Below are 23,746 nucleotides of genomic sequence, written 5' to 3' on the forward strand. Positions count from 1 at the left end.
CTGACCTCCATACAGTAAAGCACGTGCACGTCACTGGGAGCGCGGGGCAAGCACACCCGGAGCAGGAATGTACAGAACCTGGGAAGAAAAAACAATGAAATATTGGGCACAACGCTCGCTATTTTTTCCCGTAATCCTGCGCCCCGTACATGCCCACGCCCCCAGTACACACCCACAGCACACAATATGGGACATGGCATGAAGGGCTGAACGTATCACACGCCCCCAGCGTTTGTCACGCCCCCAGCACACGCCCACAGCACAACGCAGACACGCCCACAAGGGACTACTTTGCTGGCACGGTTCTTTTACCTTTTTAATGTATATGGAGGGAGTCTGCATAGTCTATGTCCTTCTGCTGCAACTGCCCTTTCCAACGCTGTATTCGGTGTTGTGATTGGTGCTGTGGTTCCTGAGATTACCCACCTCAAAGGCTTGGGCTCTCTCTTTATTATATTAGTATAGAAGATACATAAATAGTCATTGATTCATTGGTCCACAGTCTTTACTGATGAATCGTTCGAAGAGTTTCCTGTCCTCCGTTCAACTCCTAAGGTTCTGTGGCTCCACCAAAGGTCTGTCTATTTTGATGCGGCCTTATTACTAGTGTCCTGTTTCCCTCCGTTAACTATTCACATTCCAGTCGACCTTTCTAAAGCGGTTGTACTGGATAAAACAGGTTCGTTTTTTTATCAGTTATGATGGTCTTTCTGGTTGATTCCAGTTAAATACTGGATGTGAATATTGTAATAAATGGTGTCTAATAGTTTCTATTAGCATATGTATTGAATCATTAGATTTTTCCTGTTTTTTTTTTCGTCAGTTGAAGTCCAATATCAAAAACCTCTTCTGCAATTGGATCCAGGAATAAATCTCTTTGTAGGGACTTGCCCTTGTTATTGCTGCAAAACTTTTGCTAAAGAGATCATTGCATATATGTTAACATATTCCTGTCAAGAAACATGATTTAAAAATGAAGTAATAATAAAAGTGGTTTGAAGATGATGAAATGATTATGGAAGTTAAGGCTTCTACAATAAATATGATGATTAAAACCTAAAATAATATTTATTAAAATAGCATGTTGAAATGTATTTAAAAATTGTGGTAGTACTTAAAGCCCTTTGGAATTAATAATGTAATTATAAATCCATCAAATAATCTTCACAAGAAAAGCTGGTATGGTAACTTCTATATTAAGCCATTTTTCCAGTTTACAGCATTACTTTTTCACTCTGACACATGTCAATTCAGTACAAAAAAAGTTGAATTTATGGTCAGAAATCCAAAATCCCCATTTAACATTGTTTTACAAAGCAAAAAAAAAATTGAACACCAATGTTCTTGCAGATTGCCTGGTTAAAGAAAGTCTCTAAGAGTAGATGTCAAGCACTTGGAGCACACATGGAAATTTGTGTTTTGCAAAAATTCAATTCATATTCCTGGCCATCCTTGTGCATCCCCTAAAATGTCGAGATTTACACAAATCGTAGGAGGAAAAGGACAAAATGCACATTTCTAATTGTCAAATCTTTCTTTGTGACTCAGCCCTTCTATGAGTTAACACTTGCTCTAAACGGCAATGTGTAGCAGTGCGTTGCCTTTATGAGTACAAAATAAACAATAGTAAAAACATAATTATAGTAAATTTCATTTATTTTGTGAGTTTTCAATATTTTATGATTCTGTATCGGGAATAAATATCGTGCTGTAGTTAAATTTACTTTTACATGTTATCTGTTAATAAAAACACAATCCTAATGTTGTTTTTTTTATTAAGGTTCCCAATTTTAAATATTTTATTATTTATTTTTCTTCATCTTTATAAATCGGATATTGACTTCGACCCTTTTTCTGGATACTATTGACTTAGATTGAACCAGGATTTCCGTGGTAAGGCGCCAGGAAGTGACATACTGATTTTTTCTCTCATTGGCTGGTGAGCGCATCTGATGAAAGCATCCATTGATAACTTGCTGTGCAGGATAACACTCCATTATTTGTCTCGCACTCCTCAGCATCCTCCAACACTGCGATCCGTTGGAGTACTCGCTCTCTAATTACAATAAGGTCCATCTGTTGGGCGCCCATCACCGGGTAACAAACGGCACCCTGGTGACGCCGGGACCACGGTGATGGCCGCAGCAGCATATGCTAGTGTCTGCTATAAAATGAAGCCAAGAACATGTAATGTAGGCACAGAGAGAGACTCTCTGTCTCACACTACCGCCCAGAGCTATCCGAAGGCTGGATCGTGGCCAAGGCGCTCAACTGAGTAAGCCACTTGCAGTATCATCCCTTCTCCCAGGAGCCACATTGCGATCTTTGAGGACTAGCTAATGTAGCAGACCAATGTTTAACATTGCCAGGCGGTTAAATGCACTTGTCCGACTACTGGGCGTACTTTCTGGCCATACCGTGAGGAAATTGGACTTCCTCCAAACATTCACCCATTCTGTTGACGTGTTAAACGTATGTAAAGGCATGACTGAAGTATTGTCAGACATGCATGAGATAAAACTGTCCATTCTAGGTAGCACAAAATATTTCTTAATCTACTGTTTCCATTTAACATCTAGTAATAAGTTTGATTTCTTAGTTCAGAGTCTAACTGGTCAGACCCTCCAGGATTTCGCGGCAAACCGCGAAATCGGCACTTTTGTAAATTTCCATATTTGTCCCGCTAAATTTCCATATTTGTGCTGCTAAATTTGCTAATCCATGCCGCTATATCCTGGGGGGTCTGACTGGTGTGCACTAGCAGATCACAGACCTACTCAGAGTTAGTCCTGAGTTACCAGTACCTAAAGGAATCAATTTCTTATTCCAATCTCCAGGCATCCAAACTCATATACTTTGAAGTAGTGGTGGGTGGAACGCCCAGCTATGTTCCACGGCTTACGGGATATTGAAATTGTGCGTACCATAGGACATGGCTTGGGCTCTCATTTTAGCTGGTACCTATAATGGACCCCATAATTCCACATCTGCCCAACGAAAGGTGAAGTTTGGTTGATCATAACACAACATTCTTAGTGCATCAAGTTGTGCTGCTGAAGTTGAGGGGTCTGGGAGGAAGAGATGAATTCCATGGACAGACCATGCTGTCCGCCCACCCCGTGCTGTCCGCCCACCCCGGGTGGGGATCATGATGGTAAGGCACAGAGATCTAGTTTCCACCACATTGGTGTTCATGCTGTCTGCTGGTTGTGCTTTTCAATGTTTAGTCCCTGTTGGCATCATGTCACTGCAGGCTTCCATATCCCTTTCTATGGCTGAAGCAGAATCTCTTGCTGCACTGACCTCAGGCACATCTGCTCTGCCTGGTGACAGCAATCACACTTATGGTGCATGGATGCCTGCAGGCAGCCTCAACGCGCTATCCGCTAAGCCTCAGTGCCCCTTGGTAGAGAGCCGGGCAGGCACATTTACATTCCCACAACCCTCATTTCTGCTGCTCTTGAAAACAGTCGAAAATACAGGATTTTTTTCCAGCACTCAAATTTGTGAGCACATTTTGAAAATATATTAGTTTTAAAAAGGAATGTGCTGCCATTTTGCTTTGTAATTGCCTTGATACAGTGGTCAACATTATGTTCAGTTTTTTGTGGCACTGTAACAGAGCAGCCAAAGGTATTTTCATGTTTTATCACTAACCTGATAGGTGGGACCAGTCTTTCCCCATTTCTTAGGGCCACATTGAAAAATATCGTTAATGCCCAGCACTCACATTTCATGTCACCTTACCCTGGAACCCTGACTTAGGAAATGTTTGAGCTTGCTTCCTAATTTCATTTACAGATTCGTTTCCCCACAAAAGATTAAGATTTATACAAAAGAGGAGGTAGGGCTTGGGGTACAGGATGAAAAGTTATTTTCACCGTTTGCCCCCTCACGCAGTAAGAGCATATGATTAAATAAATATGGATTAGTGTTTGAATGCTATTATGGCTAATGTGGTTGTGGTATTTGTTTTGTGGCTATCTTTCATGCTTTGTGATTTATCGTCAGGCAGCTTTTCAACCACTTCAGTAGTAATGGGGTAAGACAGTGCTTAATTTGTAAAAGAATAAGTGCCAGGGCCCTCGTCGGGAGCAGGGCCGTCTTAACAGCATTATAGGCCCCGGGCAAATCAGTGCACTGGGCCCTGCCTAGACAATCACTCACAGGAGTAGAAATGTTTAACGGACAATTCGAGTTAAATTCTGGTCTGCATCGGGACCCTATGCATGTGGGGCCCGCGAGCACCTGCCCAGCATGCCCATGTATTAAGATGCCACTGGTCGGGAGACCACTGCAGCTTGCACCACCCAATGCCCCTTCCAGTGCTGCCAATGGCAGTACCTACACAGCTACACTGTGACAATTCAGACTATCCAGGCCCTCAAAGCTGTAAGAAAGGCTTGTGCAATAGGTATTAGTCTCATTAAAATTAATTGATAACTGTTCTGCTCATCTCTAAATTAGCCAGACAGTGCCACCAAGTGGCAGACTGTCATCACTGCTAGTGTTGACAATCAAGTGCTGGTGCCGAGCACCGGAAGCCACTGGCTCTAATAAGGCACTGGGGTAAGAGTGGAAGGGTTGGGGCGAGGGTGGTCTGGGGGTTGGTGGTGTTTACTATCTTTTCACCTTTCTTCCTTCAATCCTTGTTAAGATGTGGCAATTGGGAGGGGAGCAACAGAGGTAATGGTGAAAGATTGATAGACAGTTGGGGACAGTGGGATGACGGAAGCAGGCATCGGAAAGCGGGCGGGGGTACTATGGATCAAACCAGCTGCGGGCATAGATGGGAAGAGCTAGTGATGGATGGATTAAAGTATGGTTTGGAGGGCTGGAGTGTCTAGAATAAGAGTAGGAAGAAGTGGGGAGCTGAAAGGGTGATGTAGGAATGCGCAGGGAGACCTGGAGGGGGCAGAATGGAAGCATGCACGTAGAGACCTGGAGGGGACAGAATGGAAGCATGCACAAAGAGACCTGGAGGGGGTGGAATGGAGGCATTCACTGGGAGACCTGGAGGGGGCAGAATGGAGGCATTCACTGGGACACCTGGAGGGGGTGGAATGGAGGCATGCACGGGGAGACCTGGAGGGGATGAAATGGAGGCATGCACGGGGAGACCTGAAGGGGGTGGAATGGAGGCATGCACGGGGAGACCTGGAGGGGGTGGAATGGAGGCATTCATGTGAAGACCTGGAGGGGGCAGAATGGAGGCATTCACGGGGAGACCTGGAGGAGGCGGAATGGAGGCATTCACGGGGACACCTGGAGGGGGTGGAATGGAGGCATGCACAGTGAGACCTGGAGGGGCGCAATGGAAGCATGCACGTAGAGACCTGGAGGGGGTGGAATGGAGGCATGCACGGGGAGACCTGGAGGGGGTGGAATGGAGGCATGCACGGGGAGACCTGGAGAGGGTGGAATGGAGGCATTCACGGGACACCTGGAGGGGGTGGAATGGAGGCATGCACGGGGAGACCTGGAGGGGATGAAATGGAGGCATTCAAGGGGAGACATGGAGGGGGCAGAATTGAAGCATGCACTGGGAGACCTGGAGGGGTTGGAATGGAGGCATTCACTGGGAGACCTGAAGGTGGTGGAATGGAAGCATGCATTGGGACAGCTGGAGGGGGCGGAATAGAGGCATGCACGGGGAGACCTGGAGAGGGTGGAATGGAGGCATTCACGGGACACCTGGAGGGGGTGGAATGGAGGCATGCACAGTGAGACCTGGAGGGGCGCAATGGAAGCATGCACGTAGAGACCTGGAGGGGGTGGAATGGAGGCATGCACGGGGAGACCTGGAGGGGGTGGAATGGAGGCATTCACAGGGAGACCTGGAGGAGGTGGAATTGAGGCATGCACTGTGAGACCTGGAGGGGGTGGAATGGAGGCATGCACGGGGAGACCTGGAAGGGGTGGAATGGAGGCAATCACTGGCAGACCTGGAGGGGGTGGAATGGAGGCATGCACAGGGACACCTGGAGGGGGTGGAATGGAGGCATGCACGGGGAGACCTGGAGAGGGTGGAATGGAGGCATTCACGGGACACCTGGAGGGGGTGGAATGGAGGCATGCACGGGGAGACCTGGAGGGGATGAAATGGAGGCATTCAAGGGGAGACATGGAGGGGGCAGAATTGAAGCATGCACTGGGAGACCTGGAGGGGTTGGAATGGAGGCATTCACTGGGAGACCTGAAGGTGGTGGAATGGAAGCATGCATTGGGACAGCTGGAGGGGCGGAATAGAGGCATGCACGGGGAGACCTGGAGGGGGCTGAATGGAAGCATGCACTGGGAGACCTGAAAGAGGCGAAATGGAGGCATTCACGGGGACACCTGGAGGGGGTGCAATGGAGGCATTCACGGGGAGACCTGGACGGGGTGGAATGGAGGCATGCATGGGGAGACCTGGAGTGCGTAGAATGGAGGTATGCACTGGCAGACCTGGGGGGGGGCGGAATTGAGGCATTCACAGGGGAGACCTGGAGGTGTTTGAATGGGGGTATGCACTGGGAGACCAGGAGGGGTGGAATGGAGGCATTCACTGGGAGACCTGGAGGGGGCAGAATGGAGGCATTCACTTGGAGACCTGGAGGGGGCAGAATGGAGGCATTCACGGGGAGACCTGAAGGGGTTGGAATTGAGGTTTGCACTGGGAGACCTGGAGGGGGCAGAAGGGAGGCATGCACAGGGAGACCTGGAGGGGTTGGAATTGAGGTTTGCACTGGGAGACCTGGAGGGGGCAGAAGGGAGGCATTCACTGGGAGACCTGGAGGGGATGGCATGAAGGCATTCACTGGGAGACCTGGAGGGGATGGCATGAAGGCATTCAGGGGGAGACCTGGAGGGGGTGGAATGGAGGCATTCACTGGGAGACCTGGAGGGGGTGGAATGGAGGCAGGCACTGGGAGACCTGGAGGGGGTGGAATGGGGGTATGCATGGGAGACCTGGAGGGGTGGCATGAAGGCATTCACTGGGAGACCTGGAGGGGGTGGAATGGAGGCATTCACTGGGAGACCTGGAGGGGGTGGAATGGAGGCATGCACTGGGAGACCTGGAGGGGGTGGAATGGGGGCTTGCACAGGGAGACCTGGAGGGGATGGAATGGAGGCATTCATTTGGAGACCTGGAGGGGGTGGAATGGAGGCATGCACGGGGAGACCTGGAGGGGGTGGAATGGGGGCATGCACGGGGAGACCTGGAGGGGGTGGAATGGGGGCTTGCACAGGGAGACCTGGAGGGGATGGAATGGAGGCATTCATTTGGAGACCTGGAGGGGGTGGAATGGAGGCATGCACGGGGAGACCTGGAGGGGGTGGAATGGGGGCATGCACGGGGAGACCTGGAGGGGGTGGAATGGGGGCATGCACTGGGAGACCTGGAGGGGATGGAATGGAGGCATTCATTGGGAGACCTGGAGGGGGTGGAATGGAGGCATGCACGGGGAGACCTGGAGGGGGTGGAATGGAGGCATGCACGGGGAGACCTGGAGGGGGTGGAATGGGGGCTTGCACAGGGAGACCTGGAGGGGGCAGAATGGAAGCATGCATGGTGACAGCTGGATGTGAGAGATGGAAGCATGCCTGGGAGAGCGTCAGGAAGGGCTTGAAGGAATGAATTGGGAATGCTCGAGTGCGAAAGAATATATGTAAGCATGGAAGTCTTTGAAAAGGACCGTGTGGTTGTCGAAGTAAGATTGGGAAGGTAGGGAGTGACAGCAAAAGCGGAGTACTCAACATCCAGATGTTGAGTTAAGACGCAGTGCAAAGGGAGAAGAATGGCAGCAAAAAAAGTTATTGTAGTACATTCCTTGTAACGCTTGCACTGAGCTATAGTGATACAAAAATGTTATCCCAATTTCGTTGGCGCCATCCATCCAATCGAGGAGAGTTCCTTCCATCGAGAGGAGTGGTGCACTATAGGTACAACTTTTCGGTGTTTCAGGTTTCGCTTTGTTTGAGATTTCTTGCCTTGGTATCTCAGATTGTCTCAGCTGAATCTCACAGACCTGCAAAGAGTGAGGTTCTAAAATCAGGAACATATCTGAGGTGGTCAGTCTAGACAGACAACAAATTCCCACAATCGATGCCTAAAGGTACCACATCCTCAAAGCTCATCTTCCAGACAGGGATGCTTGTCTCAATGACCAGAGAGTGCGTCCTGCACTTTCTTGCAGTATTTCCTCTAATTGATGGGGCAGGGGCACTGTTTGTGGTTAGATGTCCTCTTGAGACCTTCTCTTACCTTCTTCCATCTTTGATCTTCTTCCAGGGTTACCTGAAGCAGTGCCGGAAGCGGCGGGACATGTTCAGCGACGAGCAGCTGAAGGTCATATTTGGCAACATTGAAGACATTTACCGGTTCCAGATGGGCTTCGTACGAGACTTGGAGAAGCAGTACAACACCGAGGAGCCCCATCTCAGCGAGATAGGACCATGCTTCCTGGAACATGTATGTAACTTACCCGCAGTGGGAACCACTGTTCTTGGTTTAATGATTTGTATTATGGATGATGACAACAGTGTGAGCGACAGCATCCTTCATTCCCTGTATATTTTGTATTGATTTTCCAAGACAACAAACCCAATAAAAATAATCAGACCTAGAGAGCTACAACTGTAATTTACAAAGGAGACATTTGTTCCCCAAGGTTATCGAGCCGAAGCATTCTGTACTATAATGACAATTTAAACATTTCGGAGAAACAATAGTCAGAATGGTGGAAATATATAAGAATGAAACAAAAGAAACATACAAAATTACAATATTGTGTAATACATATGTTGTTTTTTTAAATTAGGATGAAGAAAAAAAGGTATTTGCCCTAGCGCCATCCAGGGAGACAACTTTAAAACGTTAATAGAAAATATGGAATTATAGAAACAGCTCAAAAAGACTGTGTTCTTTGAGAGTGTTAATAAGGTTTTAAAATTCTAGAAAGATTATACAGTATTTCTGTTTTTCCTAAAATGTTGACTGGCAGTGTTAGGCAAGGTTTAGGGTGTTGGAATAGGAGTGGTGTATGTGAATGGGCATTCAAATGGAGTGGACTACCGATGAACCCCAAATGGCCTTTGAAAAGCTTTTAATTCATGAAAGAAAGTCTATTGGCTGAGGAGTTATCAATCTTTTTGCATGGTATTGGAAAAATGAATCATCAAAGTGTCAGAACACTCAGATGCCTGAATTCCTTGCCTGAGAAAAGCACTGAATCCGTTTTTCTCTATTTTAGTGTCTTGATGGTTCTACATCGTTACTTCGGATCCACTCTTTTTCTAACATATTCTTCTTGCCTATTACCTAAAATTATTATAAAAAAATAGAGCAACACCTTTAAAGTTAAATAGATAACATGTTTAAAAGCACTTTTAAAGGGGCATTGTATGAGAAAAACTTCAATAATTTCATTAATTCGAATGCTAATCAAGCCAATATTATTTTCATTAATTACAAAATTGTGACTTAAAGTATGTAGCGAAAAAAGAATATTTAAATTAATTTAGTGTTAACGAGTGCCATCCCAATCATTTTGAATATAACTAAAATAGACAACTACATTTTATTAACTCGTTAATTACAGCACATGTAGCAGTAAAAATACTTTAATGCATTTCACATTAAATTATTGTATTTAAATAAATAACAGTAAAAAAGAAAAACCTAAAAAATTGATTTAGGGTATGAGTTTGGCAAACATTTTTTAAACTTAGTTTAAATTAAATAGAAAGAAGTAAAATAAATGGTTATGTGAAATCATCGCAAAGAAATGAGGACAGTTTAGCACTCGTTTTAGGATTAGGTATAGTGTTCGTGTTATTGTTGACCTACCATTAGAAATAGGGACAATTTAAGGATTACCTATAATGTAATTTTCCCGATTAGGACAAGTGCAGACAGTTGAAGAAATGGTACAGGTCGGAGGCAAAGAATTTGAAGCATCAGTCTTTATAATGCATAAACAACTGGAAGGGGCGAGATTTTGATCAATACCTTATCTCTATCGATCTAAAACCCCGGTCTGGTCGACTGAACCTTTATTGCCTGTCTTTGAGGAAAGAAAGTGCATCTCTTACCAAGTTAGTTCTCCCAATAAAGGACTCTGCTCAAAGGATCACAAACAACTTCTAGCTTTCAAAGGTTTATTATAAAGTCAAGATAAGTTGCAGATACAAGCATCTCAAAATGAGATTAACCAGATACACAGGCCCAACTACGTACATGTGTTCTCTGAAAGCCCTCAGACGAACAACGGAAATTACCAATACCAATTCTAAAAACAATAGTGCTATTAGCATAGACACATATTGAAATCTGTCGGTCATTACAGGCGGAGGGAAAATACAGGTTAGGCTGTCCCTACCCTGCTCTAGATGGTATCCCTACTTAACCAGGTCCCAACCTATCAAAAGGTGTCAGCAGTGAATGGCCCCCAAAGGAAGTCACCCACTCTCCGTCTCTTGGTGAAAACCTAAAGTCCTCCAATCATGGCCCCTCTCTGCCTACCCATCCGCTCTCTAAAGGGTCCTCAGGCTTCTGCTCTAACTCCACCCAGGGGTGCTGTCCCTAATACAAAAACACAACAACATTTAGGACGCCCCTCGCGAGACGCCCCTCACGTGGTGTAGCTTCTGGCTTTTTCCATGATGAGGCCTTGTGGTCAGAGTCGACCTTGTTTCTCAGACGCTTCTCCGGCCCGCTGATACCCCTTAAACATTCCGGAACCCTCCTCCATGTCTGGTCCATTTCAAGAACAGGCTTCTATTCATTATTAATAATTGAATACCCCCTTTTCTCTTCCAGACAGACATTTGGAGCCAAATCCCAATTCTCATGGTTTTCCAACCGCGTTGCAACATTCCCCGGCCCAGACTAAAATGTGTAAATCAACGTTTAAGGCTTTCCAGCTCTACAACAGTTTTATAATATTCAACTTCTTCTTTAATTGTTAGCATGTTAATACTCTTATTCTACTGATTAAGTGAACACATCTATAAATCAAACCTACTCATTATTACTAAACATTAGTGCAATCCACATTGCGCAATTTACTCTCCTTTCCCCTCCCTCTTAGCTCTGGCCCTGAGGCCTACCACGTTCAACGTTTCCGTATGCCATTTTACATTTTAGCAGCTACACAACATGGATTCAGAAATAATCACGTTTAATAAACCTTATTACTACACACATTTCTGTATTAGTTCCACTTCTATTTAAACTTCTATATTAACTACACATCAGAATATAACTGTGGCTACTATCAGCACTCATGGCATTTCTCTTCATGATTTGTGCTTACTACGTGTAAGTGTGATGCATTTCTACAATTTGGTCAGTTTGCGCTCTCTCAGTTCCCCCCTTTGATGACCTCTCGGGGTCATCACTAAATATTTAAACTGCGGTGATTGCTAGCATAACTCGCTTCTGAGTTTCCAGAGCCCTCAGACTCCGGTACTGACTATCTTGTATGGCAGCCAATCTCTGCAGCTGTTTTCTCTGAGCCCTCGCTGACCTTCTGGCTTTGTTCCATTTAAATACCCTCACCAAACCCCATAACACGATTCCACAGATCAATATTATGATGATAGGTTTTAGTATTTTCCACACAAAGCTTTTGCCTAAGGCGGTGAGCCAGCTTCCAGCTTCACTCATTCCTTGGCCCACCTTTTCCCAGACATTTTCTCTGCTCAGGTCTTCAATCTCCTTGTGAATATCAGTTATATTTCTAATAACTTTCTCAAGGGGCTTTGAATTGTCTGGAATGTAAGTACAACATTCTTGGACCTTCAAAGCCTTACAGACTCCGCCCTCTTTTGCTAATAGGACATCCAACGCAAGGCGGTTTTGAAGAACCATAGCCCTTATCGATTGCATCTCTCCTTCTACTAGCATTAAGGACTGAGCAGTGCTGGCAGACAACCTGTCTACGACTGTTGCTAGCCGTCTAATTTTAACATCATTAAGAGCTAATCCCAGAAGTGGGAACACAGCTCCAAAGACATCTCCAACCATTTCTGCACTCACATCTCTCCTTCCTCTCGATGATGTCTTGCCCTCAATGATCTCTAAGTCTTGGGCATGATATATTTTAGGGAAGATAATTGCCAAGTAACATGAGCCATACCAATTATCGGGTAGCCTCACGTAGGCATTTCTCCCACATACAAAATATACGTTAGGAATCACTTGCATTCCCTTCAGGAAGTCTTTGGTGTAGTACTCCAAATTGAAAGCATGTTCACAGCTAACCTCTCCCACGTATACATTTTCATAATACGTTTTGGCTCTATGAAGACATAACTTTCCTCTCTGCGTTCTATCTAAAGCTATTGGACCACTACTACCCTTTCTCTTGTGTGCCTTTTCTTCTTCGGTCCAATCTGTTTTCCATTGTCCTGATTTTTTCAAAATCTTTTGTCTCCTATTCCGATCATCCACCTGCCCTATGAACTTTTTCTCGACTTCTGACACCTTACATGTCAGGTTATTTCTGCGGGCATGTGAAGTATCTAAAGTAATCCAAGGAATGAAAAACTTTGCCAACCTTTCTTCACTCTTCCAGTAGTCCCACTTATTCATTTGTTTATAATTTGGGACTTCTGGTAACACTGCATCATAATTGGAGAAATAATAGTCAAAACTATCTCTCCCATAAAATATACTAAGCAACAAGCTACATGTAATGCCATATGTCAGCGGGAGGTGATGATATCGAATGCCTTCATCTACAGAAGCCGGCAACTGCATGCAGACGTAACAGTCCTTAACCTCCATGGCATCCACGTATTCATACAATAATTTAGCATAAGCATTTGACCTAAAGTCACCTTGGGACTCATCCACGTGTAACCTGCGGGCTTCTGCAGCCAATAACGCTTTCTCGTGTGTGTTTTCCCCTTTCTCACCAGCAATGGTAGGTGTAAGCGCTTCTGCAGATGCCACATCAGTTACCTTTGCCTCCTCCTCACGTCCCTTTACATAAGAGACTGTTACCACTAAAGCTATTAGTATTATCACTCCTACTATTAGTGTACCTATTATACATTTCGCTCTGCGGTTCTGGGTACCGGCCTCCATTTCGTCAGATAGTGTGGTTCTCTCTCAACTCAGCACAAAGTTCCTTTCTTTTTCGCTCCTTTACTGTCTCTTTTTTCTCCTTTTGTCCTGAGAACCACGCAACAGGAAGCTGACAACCCTTTCCGCCAAAGTTCTTTTTAGTTCAAATACAGACAACCCTAGCCCTTCTCCATCATCTCAGGGAGTGTCCCTAAGAATCTCTGCTTCCTAGGCGCTAGGTAATCTTCTTTTCTTCACGCTTATTTACAAAGTCTTTTAAGCATCCACTATCAGGCGCTCGCCTGCAGCTTCAACAGCAAAATTCAATATTTCCAGATGAAGATTGTGCTCTTCTGCGGCGGATATCTTTGTACCAAAATCGGGGAATTGCAATTCTGTGAGAAACATGTCCTTTATCTTGCTGAGGCGGGGAGGTCGGGGAAGCATAAATGTCAGTGACCCTTCTTGTTCAACTCCGGGTACTAACAGTCGTATCTCCACTGTTACGATGGGCTCAGAACTGGACACCACCACCGCTCGGATCCTCCCTGTCACTGGCTTCGAAGCCATCTGTCGCCAGGTATGTCCACTCAGGGGTGGAGTATCTTCTGTTAGGCACACGCACTCTTCTTGACCTCCTCAACTCCGGTGCTTCAGCGCCCTGAGCACCTTCTTCGGGGTCTGAGTCTTCTGATATCGGAGGAAGGGTTCTCTCCGGAGTTGACCTTAGGCTAGAGCTCCCTCTTTGCGGCCAATCAGCTTCTCCACGTACCCTTCTACTCCGTTTTCTTCTTGTTCTTTCACGCTCTCTGTCAGACCTGTCAGCGTCTGACTCGTACTCCCAGCTACTTTCACCTTCCGTAGCGTCGTCTGTCTCGCTGTTGTACTGACCGTCCTCAGCTTGGTCAGATTCGTTCCCTGCTTCCGCTGGCACCTCTACAGCTTGGCTAGCCCCCTCTGTGGCTTCTCGGTCCTCAGCTGGACGTCTATCCGAGAGAGGAGCTGTTTCTTCCAGAGGTGCTGGAACTCTCCGCGTGTGCGACGCGTGGATCCAGTTGGGCAGGCTTCCCACCTTTACTGCCGTATTTGTGGTCAGGATGATCTGGAAAGGCCCACGCCAACGAACATCCAGGCAGCTGTTTCTCACGTGCTTTTTCACCAGGACCCAATCCCCAGGAAGCAAGTCGTGACAAGGGTCCTGGCACGATGGTACCTCGGCAGCCTGCACCTGAAGGGACACAGAATGAATGGCGTCAGACAGCCCCTTACAATAGTCCAGGATCATATCATCTGTGATGCTAATCAGTGCAGCAGTTGGAACAGATGGTAACCTCATTGCTCTTCCCATTAACACCTCATGTGGTGACAGCCCCGTTCTTCTGTCTGGGGTACTGCGGAGGCTCATAAGAACCAATGGCAACGCATCAGGCCAACTCAAGGATGTTGATGAACACACCTTTGCAATTCTGGCCTTGATGGTGCCATTTATTTGCTCCACAATTCCTGAAGCTTCTGGTCGATAACTGCAATGTAGTTTTTGGTCTATATTTAAAGCGGCACAAATCATTTTCACAAGCGAGCTGTTGAAATGCGTTCCCCTATCTGATTCCAAAGAGGCCGGCACCCCGAAGCGCGGTATAAGCTCCCTAAGCAGTAACTTAGCCACTGTGAGGGTGTCGCACCTGCGTGTAGGATATGCCTCAACCCATCTGGAGAAAACGCAGACAACCACCAGGATATAACGGAGGCGGCTGCACCTTGGCATTTCGATAAAATCTATCTGCATTCTATTGAATGGACCTCCTGACCTCCCTATGTGGCTCAGTGCAACTGGTGTCTTTTTCCCTACATTCAACTGCTGGCACGTCACACAACGCTGGCACACTGCTTCGGCTGCTACTCTGAACTTGGGGTTGTACCAGGTCTGTCTAAACACTCTCAGCATAGCATCTCTTCCTAAGTGGACAGGACCATGTATGTGTCGGGCCATTGGGCTCACCATCTCATTGGGCAACACTGCTCTGCCATCTGCTGAGACCCAGAAATGGGCCTCACCCACCACACATCCTGCCTTTTGCCATGTTTCTTTTTCACAGTCAGGAGCATTCTCTTGCATCTCCTTCAGTTCGTCCCAAGTATCAACAGTTTCCAATATCATAGCTAATTCAGTCCTTACATTTATTCCACCCACTTCCACCTCTGTGAAAGAGTATCCTGTCTCCGCGCAATACCGTGCGACTTCGTCGGCATATCTATTGCCTTGTGACACGAAGTCCATATTTCTGGTATGCGCGGTACACTTCACAACTGCAATACCTGCTGGACATTGCAATGCCTCCAACAGCAGGCGCACAAACTCTCCATTGCGAATGGGAGAGCCTGAAGAGGTCATGAACCCTCTTTGAGACCATAACTGCCCGTAATCATGAACTACCCCGTAACCATATTGACTATCAGTGTATATGGTGACTCGAATTTGATTGCTTGCCAGGCAGGCACGTGTCAGGGCAATAATCTCGGCTACCTGAGCGGAGTGTACTCCTTCCAGGCATCCAGCTTCCACTACTCCAGTAATTGTGCAAACAGCGTAAGCTGCTCTCAACTGCCCAACTTCGTCTCTTACACATGAGCCATCGACAAAGAAAATTTCATCTGGGTTGGTCAGTGGCTCATCTACGATGTCGGGTCTTGGTTTGGTGCATAGTTCAGTCACATCGAGGCAGTCATGGTCTGTACATTCATCATCATCTTCAATATCGTTTGGAAGTGGCATCAAGGTAGCAGGATTTAAAACAGAGCATCTCCTGAGGGTCACGTTCTCTGCAGCAAGAATGACTTGCTCATAGCGCGTGAGCCTGCTATTTGTCAGATGCTGTGTTTTGGTCCTGGTCATCAACAGTTCAACAGAGTGGGGCACATGTACCTCTAACGGGTGCCCCATAACAATATTCTCACACCTCTCAATGCTGACACCTGTTGCGGCAACGGATTTGAGACATCCGGGCAACGCTGCGGCTACTGGGTCTAAAGTAGCCGAGAAATAAGCGACTGGTCTACGGGCATTCCCATGGATTTGGACTAACACAGACAGCGCGCATCCCTCTCTCTCACAGCAGTAGAGCAAGAATGGTTTATCGTAATCCGGCATTCCCAGAGCTGGAGCACGACACAAGTCCTCTCTCAGCTGCAGGAACGCCATCAAACAGTCCTTGTCCCATGGTACCGGATCACTCACTTCCTTGTGCGTCAGTTTTTGCAAGGGCTTTGCTTTCAGTGAAAAGTTTGCAATCCACTGTCGGCAATATCCCACCATTCCTAGGAACATTCTGACTTCTCTCTGAGTTTTAGGCGCATTCATTTTCATGATGGCCTCTATCCTGTCTGGTGACACCTTTCTCTTACCTTTCTCAATTCTGTGTCCCAAGTACTGTACCTCTGTCAGGCAGTACTGCAATTTCCCCGGGGACACCTTATGCCCATTTTCAGCTAGGTGATTTAACAAAGCAATAGAGTCCTGTCTGCAAGCTTCTTCTGTTTCTGACGCCACAAGGAGGTCGTCTATGTACTGGACCAGAACTGACCTCTGGGGCAGCACTAGACTTTCAAGATTTTTCTTTAAGAGCTGGTTGAAGATCGATGGGCTTTCTGTATACCCCTGAGGAATACGACACCATGTTAGGACGCGACCTTCCAGCTTAAATGCGAAAAGAAAATGGCTTTCTTCGTCCAAAGGGATCGAAAAGAAAGCCTGGCAAAGATCAATCACAGTGAACCATTCTGCTTGGAACGGTATCTGAAACAATATCACTGATGGATTCGGTACCACTGGACAACACGAAACGACTATGTTATTAATCTTTCTGAGGTCCTGCACTATCCGGAATTTCCCATTTGGTTTCTGCAAACCCATAATCGGGGAGTTGCATGGACTACCCACGATTTCCTTCAGTATTCCCTGCTTAATCATGGACTCAATCACGGGTTTTATGCCTGCAATCGTTTCTGGAGTCAATTTATACTGAGGGGTTCTTGGGAACTGAGCATGTGGTTTCACTACAATTTTCACTGGGTCCACTCCTTTCACCAACCCAATCTCTTCCCCAGTGAAATCCCACACTTCTGGAGCAACTGTCTCTCTCAAGTCCCAGGGGAGCTCGTCTACTGTCAGAGTGGGATACAACTCCACACATATTCTGGAATTGGCGACTTTAAAGTCTGCATCATCATCATTTGTCAGTACCTCCACTCCTTGCGGGGTACAGTATATAGTGCAGTTCAATTTGCACAAAAGGTCTCTTCCTAGCAGACATACAGGACTAGAATCGCAAACCACAAACTGGTGCTCCTCACTGTACCTCCCTATTTTCACCTGCACGGGCTCAGTCAAAGGACTGATCATTCTCTTATTAGCGACCCCCACCACTTGTATGGTCTCCCCAGACATGGGCAGGCCTGGAACTGCGGCTGATCTGACCGTGGATCGAGTGGCTCCGGTGTCCACTAGAAATGTCGTGGGGAACCCTGCCACTTCGGCCTCAACATAGGGTCCCCTCTGATCTACCTCCAGAGCTGCCCCGAGGATGCAGTCATCTCTTTCCACTTTCTGTCCAGTTAGTGGGTCCACATAATAGCATTCCTCTCCTCCTACAAACAGGGGCATCTGTCTATATGTCTTACCCATAGTCCCTACTCTAGGTGCTTGCGGGAACTGGGCTCGGGGAGGAGGCCCCCCTCTGAGCACCTTTCCCTGGTATTGCGTTATCCCTCTTGTAGGCACGCTCTGGGTCTCTTCCTCTTCTACCTCTTGGTCTCCGATCTCAACATTATAGGGACACTCGCGTTTCCAATGCCCCACCTCGTTACATTGGTGGCACCTAGTCGTTTTCTTTAAGGCAGCTATATCTATCCTGGGTCTAAAGGTGGAGTTCTCCTCATTGGCCTTGTTCTGGCTGTACTGTTTCTTTCCTCCAGTACCTGTTCCTTGTTGTTGTTGCTGTTGTCCCCCCTTCCCTGCTGCCTGCATCTGTACCACCATCAGTTTCTCCTTTAGTTTCTTAGCCTTGGAGTCTATCTCATCACAGCAGTACCTGGCATACCTCAGTATTTCGTCTAGGGGTTTATTTTGCCAACAAATCAGGTGTTGCTGGATCATTAAACTGATATCTGGTCTCAAGCCTAGGACAAATTTGGACACAAACTGCCCTATGTCCCTCGGATCCATTACATCCAGACCGCTATACTGTTTAAACGCCTTCAGCAATCTCTCATAGTATTCGTGTACTGTCTCTTTGGGTTCCTGTCTTGTTCGGTCAATTTTTACCCAATCTATGTCTTGCATTGGCACTTTCTCTTTCAGCCACGTCATTACTCTTTCGAATTTTGTCATCACACTTTCGGACGGCCCATTAGTCCTAGCATCTCTGTCTGGCTCTATGATGGGCCACTCAGCGCTAACCTTGCATGCGGTCCACAAATCTCCTGGCACTACTATGTCAAACAGCGTGTTCAAATCTATCCATAGGACCTTTGAGATTTTTACGAATCTCTCAACTTGCTTATACCACTCCACAGGGTTTTCCCGCAGTTTGGGGAATGAGGTGGTAAAAGCAGCTAAATCCCCCCTACTCCAAGGGACGTGGACATAGGTCCCATTGGCGACTTCCCTCAAAGGGTACGTTTCTACTCCCTGCTGTCCTCCTGGTGTCATCCCAAGTGTACTTCTCCTAACGGTCCCCCTCTTGGACCACCTCTCTTCCCACTTATCTAGGGCCCTCCATGTCCTTATTCCAGTGATCAGTTCCCTTATGTGTGTTTTCAATCCAATGGTCCTCCTCTCATCTAGATCTCGGTCTGTGTAATGTAGCCTGTGGTTGCCCTGTAACGCTTTGGTTCTTGACAAGTCTACCATATATTTGCCTGCTAGTTCGACTAATTTCTCATGGGTTGCCCTCGCCTTTCGGGTTACGTCCTTTGCCATGAACAGAATTTCATCCTGCTCATACATGTCCATTCTTTCTAAGGGCAGGGTACCGTCTACCATGTCATCCAGATCTGACTTTAAGCTGGAGACATCGAGTCTTTTGGCTTTTATTTCTGCTCGCAATAATTCCTTCGAGGGAGGTTGACAGGTATCTCTCCCATCCCAACTCCGGGCCCTACGTTTGGGTTCTGGAGAGTTGGGGAGTGCTCTCTCTTGTTCCCATCTCTCCAGATCCCATGCTCGGCCATCCGATCTTGGAAGGTGATGGAACACGGGCCTGTTACCCCCCTTCTCACCTTGCCCATTCTCTCCTCTCTTCTCACAGTAAGTCTCTCTGCTACTCTCCCTTCGGTCCCCATTCTCCCTCGGCCTCGTATCACTCAGTATCTGATACGATCCTTCCTGGTTTCCCGTATTCCCTGGGCTGCGCTCATGTCCGTCTTCACAAGGACTATGGTGTGGTCCCACGCAACCCCCGCTCTGTTCTCTCCTGCCGGGCACGCAGTGGATACACTTAAAGCTGTCCCTGTACTCCCGAGCCCTCCTGTCTTCTTCATTATGTATCGGGCGAGACACCCCCCCGTTCTCTGGGCCCCCATTTTCCAGGTCGGATCTATCTTCACTCCGGGCCCAATGGGTGTATCTCCTACTGTCCTTCTCCCTCCCGTCCCACTCCGGACTGCTCTCTTCAGCCCCGCAGTGAGTCTGGGCCCTGCTGTCCTGACTTTCCCTTTCAGCTTCTGCCGCTATGATGTTCTTTTGAGCCTCGACTGCCTCATCCCATTTCTTCATGTACTCGTTGAACTCTTGAAAAGATTTCCGTCCTGGTCCCCTCATATCCTCTGGCCATCTAATATCCCCCAGCTCTCCTGTTGTATGTACTGGGGTGCTCCAATCTCTTGGCATCGGCAACTGACTTGGGGAGTTGATCGTATCTTTCCTTCTTACCATCTCTGCTCTTTCTCTGTCCCTTCTTACCCGTTCTTCCCCTCTAGCCCTATCTGGGTCATATACCGACACTATAGGACCTATGGTAACAGGTACCTGTAGTGCATCAGGTAATGCGTAGGATGTGGCACACGCCGTTTCTGGCGCTCTTTGCACCACAAACCTCCCGACCACCTGTTGCACTTGGCTAGGCTGGGACAGTTCTTTCTTTGCAGCGGGACTCCAATCGGAACTGGGAAGCGGCCCATGCTCTCCTGCATTGCCCCCCCCTTTCTCGCCGTTCTCGGCATCTCCCCCTGCTCTGTTATACGGAGGTGGCCTGTCTGTCAATAATCTGTTTATCAGGCTGTCCTCTGTCTCGCTCTCGTCATCCTCTTCTAGGGGGCTTTTGTTCCCGGGCATCTCTAACACTGGATATAATTTATTAACTTCCATGTTATGCACCCTCCATCTTTTAGCATCCTCATCCCACTTGGCATCCTGTAGTGCCCTTACCGAACGTTTCACTCTTTCTTGCCGTCTGTTCATGTTCTTTTCATGCGCTGCCCTAATCCATGCATTAAGGGCTTCAAACTGAGTCGGTCTAGGCAAGGGTCTAGTTGCGGTCATAATTGCTTTTAATCTGTGCAACACCTCTAATCTGAACGTCCCGTACTTCGGGAACGTGAGTTCCTCATTTCCATCTGTCATCCTACTCCACTCTGAGATCCACAGAATCGTGTGCAGCCCAACATTTGTCCCCATGAAACGCGCTGGCGTACCCTCCGGCGGGGCTTCTTCCCCTTCATACGAACCCCTGCGCTCTCTTTTAAACAGCGCTCTTAACCACTTAAAACACTTCATAATTACGCGCAAAATTTCCAGCTTGAATACTTTGTTTACTTCCTGATGACAATCCACCAATCCTAGCGCGGCTTTGCTAGCTGGCCTATCGCAGTGCGGTCTTTCACCGGCCGGCCAATCCCAGCGCGGCGCTTCCTGACGTCACTAGTCTCCGCTTCGCAGCAGCACCCCTCCTTTCTCAGCTCTCCTCGCGGTCATGCATGCGTCCCATTCATACTCCCAAAAAAAAAATGACTACTTCCGACCAAGCGGTCACTTCCCTCGACTGTACGTCCACAGTCTATCTGTAATTGTCAACTCAACTGACGAGATGTCTATCGTCTCTCTGATAGGTTCTTTTCACACTCAGTAACTTCCGACCAGCGTCCGTTACTCACGCACTCACTCTTACGTTCCCCCTATCTGGTCCTTCGGGTGATCATTGGTACCTCATGACCCCCTTCACACTAGTTAACAATTACTCTGAGTGTCCGATACACCCGGACCACTTGAGCTCTCCTTGAGCTTAAGATTTCCACCGGTTGCGCGCGCTCACAACCTGTTCCACAGTCTCTCTACAGTCATTCAACTCCGCCAGACATTACAACATAGATACAATACAAAACACCGCAATCTTAACACGCATGACCTTGTATACTCACTCTCGACCGATACTGCTGCTTTTCTGTCTCACGTCATCCGGTCCTTCTTCCGCGGGCGGTTCTTCCGATCATCGATCTCTAGGGGCCTGGGGGTAATCTAACCTGGCCTAGATCACCTTCCTCAAGAAGGCAACCATCCTCTATAGCTACCAACTGGAAGGGGCGAGATTTTGATCAATACCTTATCTCTATCGATCTAAAACCCCGGTCTGGTCGACTGAACCTTTATTGCCTGTCTTTGAGGAAAGAAAGTGCATCTCTTACCAAGTTAGTTCTCCCAATAAAGGACTCTGCTCAAAGGATCACAAACAACTTCTAGCTTTCAAAGGTTTATTATAAAGTCAAGATAAGTTGCAGATACAAGCATCTCAAAATGAGATTAACCAGATACACAGGCCCAACTACGTACATGTGTTCTCTGAAAGCCCTCAGACGAACAACGGAAATTACCAATACCAATTCTAAAAACAATAGTGCTATTAGCATAGACACATATTGAAATCTGTCGGTCATTACAGGCGGAGGGAAAATACAGGTTAGGCTGTCCCTAACCTGCTCTAGATGGTATCCCTACTTAACCAGGTCCCAACCTATCAAAAGGTGTCAGCAGTGAATGGCCCCCAAAGGAAGTCACCCACTCTCCGTCTCTTGGTGAAAACCTAAAGTCCTCCAATCATGGCCCCTCTCTGCCTACCCATCCGCTCTCTAAAGGGTCCTCAGGCTTCTGCTCTAACTCCACCCAGGGGTGCTGTCCCTAATACAAAAACACAACAACATTTAGGACGCCCCTCGCGAGACGCCCCTCACGTGGTGTAGCTTCTGGCTTTTTCCATGATGAGGCCTTGTGGTCAGAGTCGACCATGTTTCTCAGACGCTTCTCCGGCCCGCTGATACCCCTTAAACATTCCGGAACCCTCCTCCATGTCTGGTCCATTTCAAGAACAGGCTTCTATTCATTATTAATAATTGAATACCCCCTTTTCTCTTCCAGACAGACATTTGGAGCCAAATCCCAATTCTCATGGTTTTCCAACCGCGTTGCAACATTCCCCGGCCCAGACTAAAATGTGTAAATCAACGTTTAAGGCTTTCCAGCTCCGCAACAGTTTTATAATATTCAACTTCTTCTTTAATTGTTAGCATGTTAATACTCTTATTCTACTGATTAAGTGAACACATCTATAAATCAAACCTACTCATTATTACTAAACATTAGTGCAATCCACATTGCGCAATTTACTCTCCTTTCCCCTCCCTCTTAGCTCTGGCCCTGAGGCCTACCACGTTCAACGTTTCCGTATGCCATTTTACATTTTAGCAGCTACACAACATGGATTCAGAAATAATCACGTTTAATAAACCTTATTACTACACACATTTCTGTATTAGTTCCACTTCTATTTAAACTTCTATATTAACTACACATCAGAATATAACTGTGGCTACTATCAGCACTCATGGCATTTCTCTTCATGATTTGTGCTTACTACGTGTAAGTGTGATGCATTTCTACAATTTGGTCAGTTTGCGCTCTCTCACAACTATAGTATATAATTTTCTTATTACGGTGTAGTAGTGACATCACTACTCACCTTCAAAAGGTAAATTACATCATTACTCTACTGTAATAATTGGTTACATTTCGGCTGTGTCATTAATGTGCTTGATTCCAGGACACACAGTGTGAAAGGCAGGCAACCGAGTGGAGTTACAATGCTATTAAACAGTGACTCAGCTAACTAGATTTGTTCTTATGTAGTATTCCTTGGACATTCAGTCATTAGCTCAGAAGGAGACACTGATAGTGGTGCGTTTACTTATGGTACAGCTGGAGTTTATCGGAGGAAAGAAGGAATCTAGCTGCTCGTCATGGAACTCATTGTGGCCTGCAAAATCCTTGTGATGCATGGTAGAAGGTAGTTTGCATTAAGTACCTTCTCTGATGTAAATTACAGACGGTCCAAGTTATGGTAGGTCAAAGTTACTGTGTAGAAGTCAAAGACTCAGAGTTTTCATCTAGTTGGGCTCTTTTACCACTTAGATCAAACAGTTCTGACAAATTTGGTAACACAAATCTTGCCAACGCGATTCTGTGCAAGGACAATTGTTGTGAAAGAAGCATAAAAACATGATTGCCAGGAATTGTGAGTCTCCTACAAATTGCACAGGGTGGCACAACATCCACCTGGAGTTCTAGTCTGTGAGCCTCAGGTCCCTTTAAGAGATGGTGCTGAAGCATGACCCTGGCTTTACTGATTGGAGCATCTGAAGAGGGGC

The 23,746-nt window shown here is 46.8% G+C and overlaps 1 protein-coding gene across 3 annotated transcripts in view; it reads left to right on the plus strand.

Annotated features, from left to right (window-relative positions):
* The window catches only part of ARHGEF9 (Cdc42 guanine nucleotide exchange factor 9), a 1,106,557-nt gene that overhangs the window by 916,892 nt on the left and 165,919 nt on the right, over positions 1–23,746 (plus strand). For all 3 annotated transcript variants that reach the window (XM_086918380.1, XM_086918381.1, XM_086918382.1), the window contains one exon: positions 8,276–8,455. In XM_086918380.1, the coding sequence (XP_086774506.1) occupies positions 8,276–8,455 (180 nt within the window). The remainder of the gene's footprint in view (positions 1–8,275; positions 8,456–23,746) is intronic.

This window comes from Lissotriton vulgaris, chromosome 4_1, assembly GCF_964263255.1.
Source record: "Lissotriton vulgaris chromosome 4_1, aLisVul1.2, whole genome shotgun sequence".
NCBI classification, from domain to species: Eukaryota; Metazoa; Chordata; class Amphibia; order Caudata; family Salamandridae; genus Lissotriton; species Lissotriton vulgaris.